The following is a 15,266-nucleotide window of genomic DNA, read 5'->3' on the forward strand; positions in this document are numbered from 1 at the left end:
CTGTGTGTGTGGGGCTCTGTGTGTGTGGGGGCTCTGGGTGTGTGGGGGCTCTGGGTGTGTGTGTGTGGGGCTCTGTGTGTGTGGGGGCTCTGGGTGTGTGTGTGGGGGGCTCTGGGTGTGTGTGTGGGTGGCTCTGGGTGTGTGTGTGGGTGGCTCTGGGTGTGTGTGTGGGGGGCTCTGGGTGTGTGGGGGGGGCTCTGGGTGTGTGTGGGGGGGGGCTCTGGGTGTGTGTGTGGGGGGCTCTGGGTGGGTGTGTGTGTGGCTCTGGGTGGGTGTGTGTGTGGCTCTGGGTGGGTGTGTGTGTGGCTCTGGGTGGGTGTGTGTGGCTCTGGGTGGGTGTGTGTGGCTCTGGGTGTGTGTGTGTGGCTATGGGTGTGTGTGTCCCTGGGTGTGTGTGTGTCCCTGGGTGTGTGTGTGGCTCTGGGTGTGTGCGTGTGGGGCTCTGGGTGTGTGTGTCTCTGGGTGTGTGTGTGTGGCTCTGGGTGTGTGTGTGTGTGTGGCTCTGGGTGTGTTTGGCTCTGGGTGTGTGTGTGTGTGTGTGTGTGTGGCTCTGGGTGTGTGTGTGGCTCGGTGTGTGTGTGTGTGTGTGTGTGTGTGTGGCTCTGGGTGTGTGTGTGTGGCTCTGGGTGTGTGTGTGGCTCTGGGTGTGTGTGGGTGTGTGTGTGTGTGTGTGGCTCTGGGTGTGTGTGGGTGTGTGTGTGGCTCTGTGTGTGGCTCTGGGTGGGTGTGTGTGTGTGTGTGTCTGGCTCTGGGTGTGTGTGTGTGTGTGTCTGGCTCTGGGTGTGTGTGTGTGTGTGTGTCTGGCTCTGGGTGTGTGTGTCTGGCTCTGGGTGTGTGTGTGTGTGTCTGGCTCTGGGTGTGTGTGTGTGTGTGTGTGGCTCTGGGTGTGTGTGTGTGTGTGTGTGTGTGTGGCTCTGGGTGTGTGTGTGTGTGTGGCTCTGGGTGTGTGTGTGTGTGTGGCTCTGGGTGTGTGTGTGTGGCTCTCTGTGTGAGTGTGTGTGTGTGTGTGGCTCTCTGTGTGAGTGTGCGTGTGTGTGTGGCTCTGTGTGTGTGGCTCTGGCTCTGTGTGTGTGGCTCTGGGTGTGCGTGTGTGGCTCTGGGTGTGTGTGTGTGGCTCTGGGTGTGTGTGTGTGTCTGTGTGTTTGAGTGTGTGGCTCTGGGTGTGTGTGTGTGTGTGTGTGTGGCTCTGGGTGTGTGTGTGTGGCTCTCTGTGTGAGTGTGTGTGTGTGGCTCTCTGTGTGAGTGTGTGTGTGTGTGTGGCTCTCTGTGTGTGTGTGTGTGTGGCTCTGTGTGTGTGGCTCTGGGTGTGCTGTGTGGCTCTGGGTGTGTGTGTGGCTCTGGGTGTGTGTGTGTCTGTGTGTTTGAGTGTGTGGCTCTGGGTGTGTGTGTGTGTGTGTGTGTGGCTCTGGGTGTGTTTGTGTGTGTGTGTGTGTGGCTCTGGGTATATGTGCGTGTGGGGCTCTGGCTCTGTGTGTGTGGCTCTGGGTGTGTGTGTGGCTCTGGGTGTGTGTGTGGCTCTGGGTGTGTGTGTGGCTCTGGGTGTGTGTGTGGCTTTGTGTGTGTGTGTGGCTCTGTGTGTGTGTGTGTGGCTCTGGGTGTGGCTCTGGGTGTGTGTGTGGCTCTGGGTGTGTGTGTGTGGCTCTGTGTGTGTGTGTGTGGCTCTGTGTGTGTGTGTGGCTCTGTGTGTGTGTGTGGTGCTCTGTGTGTGGGGGGGGCTCTGGGTGTGTGTGTGTGTGTGTGGAGCTCTGTGTGGGTGGCTTTGTGTGTGGCTCTGGTTGGGTGTAAATGCAATAGGTCATGCATTTGCGAGCGATTTAACATATTGGCATTGTAAATGACAGTGCCATTTATTTAACGATTAAGCTATTGGCGATTTAAATGACAATGCCATTTATTTAAGATTTAAAAAGAAAATCGTGAGCTATGCCAATAGCTAGCTCTACCTTTAATAATGCCGAGACCATTGCATTGTAAATGCTTGTATAATTAAAGCCACCAATGACATTCTGTTCCCTTTCCCTAGATGTTTGCCTTGCCTCCTGTTTATTTCTTTTGTTTATTGAATTGGTCGATGGAGCATATGAGCATATTTCTGGCCTGGCAGGTGCACTTGACAGGAGTTTTGTATGCATCTTCTTCATACGAGACCGACTAAGGCTTGATTGTCCCCCTGACCGATGATAAAGATAACTCGGTCTGCCCGTGCCCCTACAAGACAAAGTATGCTTTTGTTGTGGCACGTACTGCCCTGTGAAATTAAATCCCTCAACTTACTCCATCTATGTAGAGACTGAAGAAACTTTGGTTTGCATCTACTTCATAGTGACAGGAGTATCATAGGGTTCCTCCCACATGGTTTTGCCCTTTGAGCTTTTATTTGAGGAGCTCTCTTTTCTGAGGCAGGGGAATCTTTTTTTAAGAACTATCCCATCAGGTAATGAGGGATCCTCGATGTGCTCTTTGTCCACAGAGATCAAGGATGCCTCTGTTTTTCATTGTCCAGAGAAGCTCTGGTTTGCTCCTTCTGGGAGGCAGAGTGTCAGGCTGCTCTGACTGCCAGAATGACTAAGTGTGACTCCTTTGTTTACTTTAAAAAAATCCTGGAAATCCTGGCGTATTCTCATCCTAAATTAACTGGGCACTGTTAGATACCCTCGGGTGTATTGTGTTCTTTAAATTCACTTTTCATTTCATCTCTGCAATCCCCAGAGATTTAGCAAACCTTTGTTACCACTACGCTGGAAACTCATGAAGGTCTTGTTTCCTCTTTCTGCTTCCAGATCGAGGACGTCTGTTTTCCCTTTCTTCTTTGAGACTGACCTGGTATCAGTTTTGTCTCTCTCCCTTAGCGCAGGCATCAGTTCAACCTCCATAAGGAGGTAGATAATTATTTAGTGCATACAGGAGCGCAATTACATTAATCTGTTTGTGCTAGAAAGTACTGTGACTTCTCCCTTCCACTCTTGAATCTGTGAAATCCCCAGCTTCTTCCGATCAATGAAAGCATTAAGAGAACAATTGAAGACTCTAATCAAAGGCTTCACTTGTCTGTATAGATGTATATATAATTCCTACATTTTTGAGGGGAAAGCCAGAATTAATCAAAATGTTTGACTGCAGTGCTGAGTGGTAATTGTAATCACTACTGCTGAAGAGTGATGAATAAAGTATTGCTTGGAGCGAAGGACTTGTCTGAAATTGTAGAGGTGGGACATACCATATCTCTCTCAATCCAAGTGATTTTGGAGCTGAAGTCCCGAGGAGAAAGCAATACACAATGTGTGTCCTCTTTATAAGGGTGGTTTAACCAAGAAAGCCCCCATTTAAAATAGAAAAGGGACATACAAATGCTCAGCCCAACATGGCTTTGGATTGGTTAAAACTTCATTCAAAATCACTGTGATGGTGCCTGGGTAAGGAATATGGTTTTATGGCTACATACCATTTGCAATGTTGCAAACATTAGTATTACAAACTTTGAGTTTTTTGCACTCTCCAGAAAGACCCAAATGATAAATTCCAAAAACGCTTAAGTGGTCCGGTGTAGAGGGGAGGTGGATGGCAGGTCAGGAGCATGGCTCCTCCAGGAGTGGGATCAGATTTATACGCCGAGTTTAATGCTCTGGCAAAGGGTGCCGAAGAGGAGCACAAGTTGTGTTGTGCAACTTAGAGGGTGTATCCTCACTTGCCTGTAGTGCAGTGGAATACAATACAATACAATATGCTATTTGCCTGGCTACAATAAAGTTAAGCTTTTAATAGGAATTTGACCATATACTGGCACAATCCATTTATATGGCTTCCCCCATGTACTCGAGAAGCCTATATTTTCATGTTAAATCAGACCAAATAATTCTGACTTGATTTTTAAAAAATCTCTTCTGTTTAGAAATGTTTTGATATATTGAAATTAAAGTGTTTCTTGATAAGAGGTTAGTCTACTTTGCTTGACATCGATGCTGTAGTTACAAAAGCTGGGCTGCTCAAAAGAAGAGGGCTATGAAACATGGAAGGAAGCCCAAATTTAAAGGCGTGCATTTATCTGCAAAATATTTGGCTCCATATTAGCTTCTTCCCTTCGGGATTCATTCAATGCTATTCTGATTGCCCTTTGTCCACCAGTCAACTGGACACAACCAACTGCAATGGTATAAGCCTCTGTGCCCGCATAATCTGCGGTGTTGGCAAGGTGAGCCAATGCCCAGGGGAACAGTGACATTATTGTGCCTTTTCAAAAGCTCTGGAATTTCCCAATGAAGCAGTGGTATTACAATTTAAAAGAGCTCTTGCTGGATTTAATGGGCACTTCATGTTCCTTGGGTACAAAGCAGAAACCCATTGGTGCCGGCGTCCTTCGCAGAGCCAGTTCAACCATGCTTGTTCGTACTGTAGTGCTCGCAGTTGGGTAGCGACTTGGACAGTAAAACAAGTCAACTAGATTGAGGGACTGTGTGTTTCTGAAAGGCCCCAGAATGCATTTGTTTTTTGTTTGCTTTAATTTAAATACAGTACACATAATTGTATGCAACACAGTCCAAAAGAATCTTCAAATTACATCAACAACTCTAGATTGTGAACTAACTGTTTTTCAGTGGACATTTCTATCCTATCTTGGCATTAGTCGCCTGAGGCTTAAATTTATTGATGAATGGCTTGATTTTGAATGATCTGACATTTTCCAGCCTGTATTAGCTCCTGTTACTCTACATAAGATATAGATATATTGGTTCTTTCGATGCAATTGGTAACTGATACCTACTTGAATAACCTTTTCAATGCCCTTTGGACATAGATCTGTTTTCCATTATTTAGATGTTTTTTTTTCATATATGTATAACTTTAAAGCAGATGTCAACTTGCCTGATGAGGTCTCAAAGTTTAAAGCAAGATGAAAAAAAGCAGACGCAGAAGTTGCAAAGTTACCCAGGCAAAAAAAGCATGTATGCAATTTGTATGGTTCCTTTTCCCGTAAGAGAGACCACAACCATGACTAGGCAATATATCGCAATTGGCCAAGCAATAGGAAGTGTATGAAGCAACAACAATTGATTATATTTTGTTAAATCTATTTTTTTTCCCCATTTCTATATGGTTGGGTGTCAGAAAGTCATACGAGTTTGAAGATTTACCGCAGTCCGCACTGGAGAATCATCGAGCTGGCTGGAGCACGCAGAACAAGATTCTCACACGAACTCTTTCAGAGGAGAATGTATATGAAGATATTCTCGGTACAGTATGACTTGACATGCCGCCTGTTGAGAGTTTATCTGAAGATGTTCTAATTAAAGAATTGCCTAACTTCCTGTCTGAAGAGAGTGCATATGAAGACATTCAGAGTATAACCACGCATGCTGTCTGTGGGTAGTGTGTGTGTGTGTGTATGTGTGTGTGTATATATATATATATATATATATATATGTGTGTGTGTGTATGTGTGTGTGTGTGTGTATATATATATATGTGTGTGTGTGTGCATATATATGTGTGTGTGTGTGTGCATATATGTGTGTGTGTGTGTGTGTGTGCGCATATATATGTGTGTGAATATATATGTGTGTGTGTGTGTGTGTGTGTGTGTGTTGGACCCGGCCTCGTGGCGTGGTCCTCTCTGATCTCCGCAGCCCCAGATCTACGGGTGGAACTGATTCCCGTCCACCCAGAACTGTACATGACACTACTACACTGGACCTGAGACGATCCCCAGACCGCGTGCCTGCAACCCGTGCACGTGACCATCAGACTCCATGTTTTGGCCACCCCGGCCGGCCGGCCGCCTTCTTTCCTTTCGGCAGCCCGGGCCGCTCCTGACTGCCGCTAAGCCTGCGCGTCCAGCTCCACCCGGGGGGTGAACGACTCCCCAAGTACCCGAAACCAAGACTTCCATCACACCTCCGGCCCCCTTCCGAGGAACTGGTTTCCCTCACACCTCAGAACTATCCCTGGGGGCTGGTTTCGATGGCACCTTGGGCCTCCTAGTAAGCTGGTTCCAGGCCCTGATGGGCGTCTGGGATTCCATGGGCGCATGGTCCAAAGCATCAAAGAACCAACCGCCCAGACAATCAGGCGCCTGGCCCTCGGACCTCCTGCCTCTGAGGGTCCGGACATCAAAGAACTCCAGTACTATAAGACAGCCTGCCTTCCATCCAGTCGGCAGTTGTATCTTGGACAAGAAAGCCCTGCTGATCTGATCGCGGCTGATTTCGAGGAGAACAGACTCTGACCCACCGAGCCTTGCTGACGCCGTCGCGGCTCATCCTAGAACCAACGGAACTGAACCATCGGGGCCCTGCTGACGCTGTCGCGGCTCCCTCTTGAAGCACAAGACTGGAACATCGGAGCCCTGCTGACGCTGTCGCGGCCCCTTCTACTTACCAGTACGACGGAGTACTCCCACCCAAGCCCTGCTGACCTCGTCGCGGCTTGACGAACTCTCTGGTCCGGCTGGACCATCGACGCTACCCTCATGAACAGCTTGAACCAGAAGTGAGTAGAACAGCAAGTCCCATCGCCAGCCCCCGTACCCCCGGTTCGAGGATTGGGAACTGTGCGCCGGGTACGTGGCGTGCCAGCTGGCCTCCTAAGACTGTCCCGCTTCCCCGACCCTTCGTTACGAGACTTTCGCGATCCCTCGATCGCTGTGTATCGCTCTTTATTTAATCTTGATAAAGTCTTTTCTTGATAAAGAATCATGGTGTGGTGTCCGCTCATAAGTGTGGTGTGTCGACGGTGTGTACGATCAGTCCTCCCCAGTGGGGACTCCCCCCTCGATAAGACTCGGCAGTAATTGTGGGAGAGGAGGTTCCACGGGGTTAGGAGAGTCTACTCGACCCCTGGGGTCACCGCCTTCCAACATTGGTGGCAGCGACGCAATACGACTAAAGATCGTACCACTGACACACGACCTGAGCCTACACGCAGCAAACTCCCAAGAAAAGAGCGACAAAGACGACTACAGAATCTGGTGTAAAGACAACCTTCGACAAGGACCTCCTGGAAGATTACACACATAAAGAGCTGAAGCAGTTCTGCAAAGAACTGAGTATCCCGAGTACCGGACTAAGTACTAAGGAAGATTTCTAGAAAGCGCTGACCACCTGGGTAGAGTCCGGAGCATCTCTTCCCCCGATCGAAGACGAGGGAGGGAGGCCACCGACCGAACCCGGTACACCGACCGGTGAGAGAATCCAGCAACCGACCCGGAGCCCAGCAACCGGGAGAGGGCGGTCATCGGAGGAGATGGCCGAGCGAGAACGTGACCGAAGCCATGAACTCGAACTAGCACGCCTCAAATTAGAGGGTGAGCTCAAACTCGCAGAAAAAAAGTTGGCGGTGGAGCAATTGCGGCTCCAGGGAGAGCTAGAGGAGAAAAAGCTCCAGAGGGAGCATGAAGGACGGAAACTTCAGCTCGAGCACGAGCGCAGCCTCAAGGAGATCGAATTGAAAGCCAGAAAAGAAGCAGCCGGATCACCAGACCTTGGGGAGCAGGTGGTCCCCAAAGAAACGAAGGTTCATATCCCCAAGGACGTTGTAAAGGAAATCTACAAAGGAGACGACATCCAGCAATGGTTCAAGGCATACGAGGTGGCCATGTCCGCTCACCGGGTCCCGGAGAAAGACTGGGGGGCCGGCCTGTGGAGCCGCTTCCTCAGCGAGGGGAGAGATACCCTGCTGGACCTACCGACGGCACACATGAACGCCTACCAACACATGAAAGACGCTCTTTTATTCCGCTACGGCCTGACGCCAGAAATGTATCGCCAGCGGTTTAGGGAGTGCAAGAAGATTCCTGGCACCACGTGGGTCGACTATGTGAACTACTACACCCGGGCCCTAGATGGGTGGATCAAGGGCAGCAATGTGACCACCTTCGAGGGCCTAGTCGACCTAGTGGCTTACGAACACCTGTCCGCAAATTGCTTTGTGGAACTAAGACAGCATCTCCTGGACAGCAAGCTCGCCAACCCACGGAAACTGGCTGTGGAAGCCGATCGATGGGTGGCCACCCGAGTCCAGAAGGCGCCCGGGGGAGACCCCCCACGGAACGACCAAGGTTCTTTCCGCCAGCGAGGTGGAGGAGGCCGGGGCAAGCAGCAAAATTCCCAGTCAGGGCCTCAGCGTAGTCCCCCCAGAAACCAGACCCCGCGCTCTCCTCCCGCGACGAGAGCCGCCCCGAGTGCAGGACCCCCGGGGCTCCGCCCCAGCTCCACGTGCTTAAAGTGTCAGCAACCCGGGCACTATGCCGGTGACCCCCGATGTCCCCTGACCCCGAAACCCACTCCCACTGGGCCCTTCTCTAGACAGATATCCTCAGTAGCCTTAGAAGAGGAAGAGATAGAAGAACAGGGGGAGTGGGAACCCGCAGCCATGGTCCAAGCCTCCCTGGGGAATAGTGAGATGATCCCCGGAGATTATCTGCCTGACAACACCGGAAAGTACCGCCAAACAGTGAAGGTTAACGGGCGCAGCATAGGAGCCCTTCGGGATACAGGAGCCAGCATCACATCTGTTAGGTACACGCTAGTTCCTGAGTCCATGATCATCCCCCACACCTCCTGTCGGGTGATAGCAGCCGATAACTCTGTCCGCACCTGCAGGATAGCCCAGGTCCCGTTTGAGTGGGAGGGGGTCTCGTGCGATCTGCGGGTCGCAGTTCGCACGGACATGCCCGTAGACTGCCTCCTGGGGAATGACCTCGAGAGCTCCCCGTGGAAAGAGGTATAGAGAAGGACCCATTTAGCCATGTTAGGACTGCCCCATTGGGCCTGTGTGAGCACCCGGGCCATGACCGCCAGAATGCCCAACCCCGAGAACGAAGAGCCCGAGTTCCCCAGTTCAGCCCCTGATGTACCCGAGGGCGGCGAGCACCCTACGGTCCTCGACCAGCCCTCCCTCGAAGAGAACGCCTCCGACGAAGGTCCCCTCGGACCAGCTGTCGAACCAGTCCCGACCCTAGCAGATCTCCCCGAGTTGGCCCAGTGGCGCCAAGAGGGAGGACCGTCCCGAGAGGAGTTCTGCCAAGAGCAGACCTCCTGCCCTGCCCTAGAGGGGCTCCGCCGACAGGCCGCAGCCTAGGCCCCTGGAGACCAGTCCGGCTCCCATTACCTTTACTGGGAAAACGGCCTACTGTGCAGTGAACAGATAACCGCGGAACTACCCCGTGTGCCCGTGTGCTGGTGGTACCCCTACGTTTCCGCGGACTCCTCCTCAACCTGGCCCACGATGTGCGCCTGGCAGGGCATCTGGGCCAAGATAAGACCTTCCAGCGACTAGTGACCCATTTCTACTGGCCCCACATGCGGGCTGATGTGGAACGCCACTGCAAGTCCTGCCCCACGTGTCAGGCGAGCGGCAAAAGCGGAGGCAAGCGCAAGGCTCCCCTCCAGCCCTTTCCAGTTGTCAGTACCCCCTTTGAGAGGGTGGGGATCGACATCGTCGGGCCTCTGGACCCCCTGACCTCCTTAGGCCACCGGTTCATTCTGGTTCTGGTCAATCACGCCACCCGATACCCCGAAGCCATCCCCCTCCGGACCGTGACGGCCCCAGTCGTGGGCCGGGCCCTTATGGGAATCTTCTCCCGGGTGGGATTCCCCCGAGAAGTGGTAAGCGATTGAGGGACGAACTTCATATCCCGGTACATGAAGTCCCTCTGGCAACAGTGTGGAGTGTCCTACCGGTTCACCACCCCCTACCATCCCCAGGGCAACGGTCTGGTTGAGCGGTTCAACCGCACCCTGAAAGGGATGATCATGGGTCTTGAGGATCCCTTGCGGCGCAAGTGGGACGTCCTCCTACCCTGCCTCCTGTTCGCCTACCGAGAGGTACCCCAGAAATCCTTGGGGTTTAGCCCTTTCGAGCTGCTCTATGGGCACCCCGTCCGGGGTCCCCTCAGCCTGGTCAAGGAAGGCTGGGAGGCAGCCCCACCGAGCACACCCCCGACGTATTCTCCTACGTCCTGGCCCTCCGGAACCAGACGCGGAAGTTTCGCGAGCTGGCCGAGGCCAACCTGGAGGCCAGCCAGGAGGAGATGAAACGCTGGTACGACCAGAATGCCACTCTGGTCGAGTTTCAACCAGGCCAACCGGTTTGGGTCATGTCCCCAGTGGAACCTTGTGCCTTGCAGGACAAATGGACTGGACCCTTTGAGGTGAAAGAGCGCAAGAGCCAGGTCACCTACCTCGTTGATACGAAATCAGCCAGGAACGCCCTAAAAGTGTTACACGTAAACCGGCTCAAACCCCATTTTGTGCGGTCTGAGTTGGGGTTACTCCTTGCCACCGACGATGGAGAGGAAGAGGAAACGGACCCTCTACCCGATCTCCTGTGTGCAAAGGATCAAGATGGCTCCGTAGAGGGAGTGAGTCTCTCCTCCTCCCTCACCCCCTTGCAGCGTGAAAAATGTCGCCTCTTGCTGGGACAATTTTCAGACCTCTTCTCCCTCACTCCCGGCGTCACCAGTTGGTGCGTCCACGACGTGGACACCGGGGACAGCCCTCCGGTACGGCACAGAGCCTACCGAGTCCCGGACCGAGTCCGAGCCTGCATCAAGGCTGAGGTCGACAAAATGTTGGACCTAGGAGTGGTGGAAGCCTCCGACAGCCCATGGGCTAGCCCCGTGGTCCTGGTTCCGAAGGCAGCCGCCCCCAGCACCGTTCCTGAGCTAAGGTTCTGCGTAGACTACCGCGGACTCAATGCAGTCACCCGAACCGATGCACACCCCATCCCACGAGCCGACGAACTGATTGACCGCCTAGGGTCGGCTCAGTACCTTAGTACCTTCGATCTCACCAGTGGCTACTGGCAGATCGGCCTCACGGAGAGGGCCCAAGAAAGGTCTGCTTTCTCCACTCCAGATGGCCATTTCCACTTCCGAGTCATGCCCTTCGGCATGAAAAACGCCCCCGCACCTTCCAGCGACTGGTCAATCAGGTCCTGACTGGGTTGGAAAGCTTCAGTGCAGCCTACCTAGACGACATTGCAGTGTTTAGTGCCCACTGGCCCGAGCACCTGCACCACCTCTGGGAGGTGTTGGACGCCCTGCGTCGAGCCGGGCTCACCATTAAAGCTAGTAAATGCCAAATAGGACAAAGCTCCGTAGTATACCTAGGGCACCAGGTCGGCAGCGGCCTCGTGGCCCCCCCCCAACCCAAGATAGACGCAATCAATGCCTGGGAGACCCCCACGACCCAGACCCAGTTGCGGGCTTTCCTAGGTCTCACAGGGTACTACCGTAGATTCATCAAGGGGTACGGGAGTATTGTAGGCCCCCTCACCGAGTTGACAGCCAAGGCCAACCCCAAGAAGGTTATCTGGACCCCCGCCTGTCAGAAGGCCTTCGAAGAATTGAAACAAGCCATGTGCACCGCTCCAGTCCTACAGGCCCCCGACTACTCTCGAGAGTTCGTGGTTCAAACCGACGCCTCCGAACACGGCATCGGGGCCGTGCTCTCCCAAGTGGACGACAAGGGGATTGATCATCCGGTAGCCTTTATCAGCCGGAGGCTACTACCCCGGGAGCAGAGATGGAGCACCATCGAGCGAGAGGCCTTCGCAGTAGTCTGGGCCTTGAAGAAACTGAGGCCCTACCTGTTCGGGACCCACTTCCGGGTCCAGACCGACCACCATCCTCTCCGGTGGCTCATGCAAATGAGAGGAGAGAACCCTAAACTGCTACGCTGGTCCATCTCCCTCCAAGGAATGGATTTTACTGTGGAACACAGGCCTGGTGCCGACCACGCCAACGCCGACGGCCTGTCCCGCTTCTTCCGCCTCAGCGAGGAGAACCCCCAAGAGGATGGGTAGTTCTCCTCATCTTTCAGCTGGAGGGGACGCATGTTGGACCCGGCCTCGTGGCGTGGTCCTCGCTGATCTCCGCAGCCCCAGATCTACGGGTGGAACCGATTCCCATCCACCCAGAACTGTACATGACACTCCTACACTGGGCCTGAGACGATCCCCAGACCGCGTGCCTGCAACCCGTGCACGTGACCATCAGACTCCATGTTTTGGCCACCCCGGCCGTCCGGCCGCCTTCTTTCCTTTCGGCAGCCCGGGCCGCTCCTGACTGCCGCTAAGCCTGCGCGTCCGGCGCGCCCAGCTCCACCCGGGGGGTGAACGACTCCCCAAGTACCCGAAACCAAGACTTCCAACACACCTCCGGCCCCCTTCCGAGGAACTGGTTTCCCTCACACCTCTGAACTATCCCTGGGGGCTGGTTTCGATGGCACCTTGGGCCTCCTAGTGAGCTGGCTCCAGGCCCTGATGGGCGTCTGGGATTCCATGGGTGCATGGTCCAAAGCATCAAAGAACCAACCGCCCAGACAATCAGGCGCCTGGCCCTCGGACCTCCGGCCTCCTGCCTCTGAGGGTCCAGACATCAAAGAACTCCAGTACTATAAGACAGTCTGCCTTCCATCCAGTCGGCAGTTGTATCTTGGACAAGAAAGCCCTGCTGATCTGATCGCGGCTGACTTCGAGGAGAACAGACTCTGACCCACCGAGCTGACTTCGAGGAGAACAGACTCTGACCCACCGAGCCCTGCTGACGCCGTCGCGGCTCATCCTAGAAACAACGGAACTGAACCATCGGGGCCCTGCTGACGCTGTTGCGGCTCCCTCTTGAAGCACAAGACTGGAACATCGGAGCCCTGCTGACGCTGTCGCGCCCCTTCTACTTACGAGTACGACGGAGTACTCCCACCCAAGCCCTGCTGACCTCGTCGCGGCTTGACGAACTCTCTGGTCCGGCTGGACCATCGACGCTACCCTCACGAACAGCTTGAACCAGAAGTGAGTAGGACAGCAAGTCCCATCGCCAGCCCCCGTACCCCCCGGTTCGAGGATTGAGAACTGTGCGCCGGGTACGTGGCGTGCCAGCTGGCCTCCTAAGACTGTCCCGCTTCCCCGACCCTTCGTTACGAGGCTTTCGCGATCCCTCGATCGCTGTGTATCGCTCTTTATTTAATCTTGATAAAGTCTTTTCTTGATAAAGAATCATGGTGTGGTGTCCGCTCATAAGTGTGGTGTGTCGACGGTGTGTACGATCAGTCCTCCACGGTGGGGACTCCCCCCTTGATAAGACTCGGCAGTAATTGTGGGAGAGGAGGTTCCAGGGGGTTAGGAGAGTCTACTCGACCCCTGGGGTCACCGCCTTCCAACAGTGTGCATATATATATGTGTGTGTGTGTGTGTGTGTGTGCATATATATTTGTGTGTGTGTGTGTGCATATATATGTGTGTGTGTGCATATATATATATGTGTGTGTATATATGTGTGTGTATATATGTGTGTGCATATATGTGTGTGTGCACATATATATATGTGTGTGTGTATATATATATGTGTGTGTGTGTATATATATATATATATATATATATATGGATGTGCGTGTGTGCATATATATGGATGTGTGTGTGCATATATATGTGTGTGTATAAATGGATGTGTGTGTGTGCATATATATGTGTGTGTATATATGGATGTGTGTGTATATATGGATGTGTGTGCATATATATATATGTGTGTATATATGGATATGTATGTGTGTGTGCATATATGTGTGTATATGGATATGTATGTGTGTGTGTGTGTGTGTGTGTGTGTGTGTGTGTGTGTGTATATTTTACGTAGAATATGAAATCCACGCTTGATATGTATGAACTTATTCTAGAGACATTATAATCTTGATACACTGGAGAATATACATGAAATATTGTAAATGGAGTATAACCTCACATGTTGTCTGTGGATCATGTATAAGAAAATATTCCAAGTAGAGACTGACCTCACATTCTATCTGGGTAGAATGTGAAAGTATTCTGAATAGAGTATAACCCATTCTCCCCTCTGAAAACGTAGGTAAAGATATTTTAGGCAGGTTGTACACACATTCGGTGTTTATGTTGAATACCTACAAATATTTTCTTGAGAAGGTATCAACTTACGCACTGTAAAATATATATATGATTATGAGTAGGGTGTAACCTTTCAATTTGTGTATGGAGAATATATTCTAAGTAGAGTATAAACCAACATGTGTATGGCAAAAGTATATGAAGTTCTCCCTCTTGCGTTGCCAGAGGAAAATGTTCACAAAGATGGTGTAATCATATCGACACTGTCTTACGAGAAAGTATGCAAAGATATTTTAGGTGGAGTGTAAACTCACCAGCTGGCTATGCAGAATGTAGCTGAAAACATTACGTGTAGAGTCGGACCTAACTCACCGTTTTTAGAGCATGTATTTTAAGATTGTCAGTATTTTCTGTTCACACACTGCTTAAGGAGAATATATATGATGATATTCTAGAGTAAAGCCTTATTACCTATCTGTAGAAAATACATTTTAAGTTATCTAGGTAGATTCTAACCTCGCTCTGTTTGTAAAGAATGTATTAAGCAATATCTAAGTAGATTCGAACTTCACACTTTGTCTGTAGGTAGAGAATGTTTTGTAGGCTCTCTAGCTGGATTTTCACCTCATTCCTCTTTGTACAGAATGTGTTTGAGGTAGATTTAGATTTTACTCTGTCTGTACAGAATGCGTTAAAAAATGTCTAGGTAGACCCTAAGCTCTCCCGCCTTGTCTGTAAGGAATGTATTGAAAGATATTAGGTAGAGAATACACTCACTCCCAGATTATAGAGAATTTGAGCAACATCTAGGTAAAGCACATGACTTCCCTCTCCGTCTGTAGATAATGTATTGAAAGATATCTAGCTAGGTTCTAACCCCACTCCCTGCCTGTAGAGAAGGTATTTGAGGATATTTGGGCAGAACCTACCCTCACTCCCTGTCTGTAAAGAATGAACTCAAAGATCTCTAGATATATCCGGCCCTCATTCTCTGTCTGTGGAGAATGTATTAGATGGTAGGTATGACTAAGCTCTCGGTCTGTTTGCAGAAAATGTGTTAGAAAATATCTAGCCAGTGTACAGCGCCTCATACTGTTGAACGAGAATATATGTGAAGGTATTCTATTTAGAATATAACCTCAGTTGCAGTCTGTGAAAAAGGTATGCAGATGTTCTAGATAAGAACAACATCTCAAACTAAGGAAAATATTTAAAGTTAGTGTTGCCTCATCGGCTGTCTCTGGAGAATGTGTATGTTTACTTAGATTAAAACCTTATGGGCTGTCTGGAACACATGAATATCCCTGGCCGCATTTATAATCCAGCTGTTTCCTCTGACTAAAGAGTCAATCCTAGCTTATCTTGTAATGTTAATTTTGTATCTTGTATCATCTGTATTGATTGATTACTTTTTA

The 15,266-nt window shown here is 51.2% G+C and overlaps 1 protein-coding gene across 3 annotated transcripts in view; it reads left to right on the forward strand.

Annotated features, from left to right (window-relative positions):
* The window catches only part of DENND2A (DENN domain containing 2A), a 370,372-nt gene that overhangs the window by 151,115 nt on the left and 203,991 nt on the right, over positions 1 to 15,266 (forward strand). For all 3 annotated transcript variants that reach the window (XM_086953048.1, XM_086953046.1, XM_086953049.1), the window contains one exon: positions 5,104 to 5,228. In XM_086953048.1, the coding sequence (XP_086809174.1) occupies positions 5,104 to 5,228 (125 nt within the window). The remainder of the gene's footprint in view (positions 1 to 5,103; positions 5,229 to 15,266) is intronic.

The sequence above is a fragment of the Lissotriton vulgaris genome, chromosome 1_2 (assembly GCF_964263255.1).
Source record: "Lissotriton vulgaris chromosome 1_2, aLisVul1.2, whole genome shotgun sequence".
Lineage (NCBI taxonomy): Eukaryota > Metazoa > Chordata > Amphibia > Caudata > Salamandridae > Lissotriton > Lissotriton vulgaris.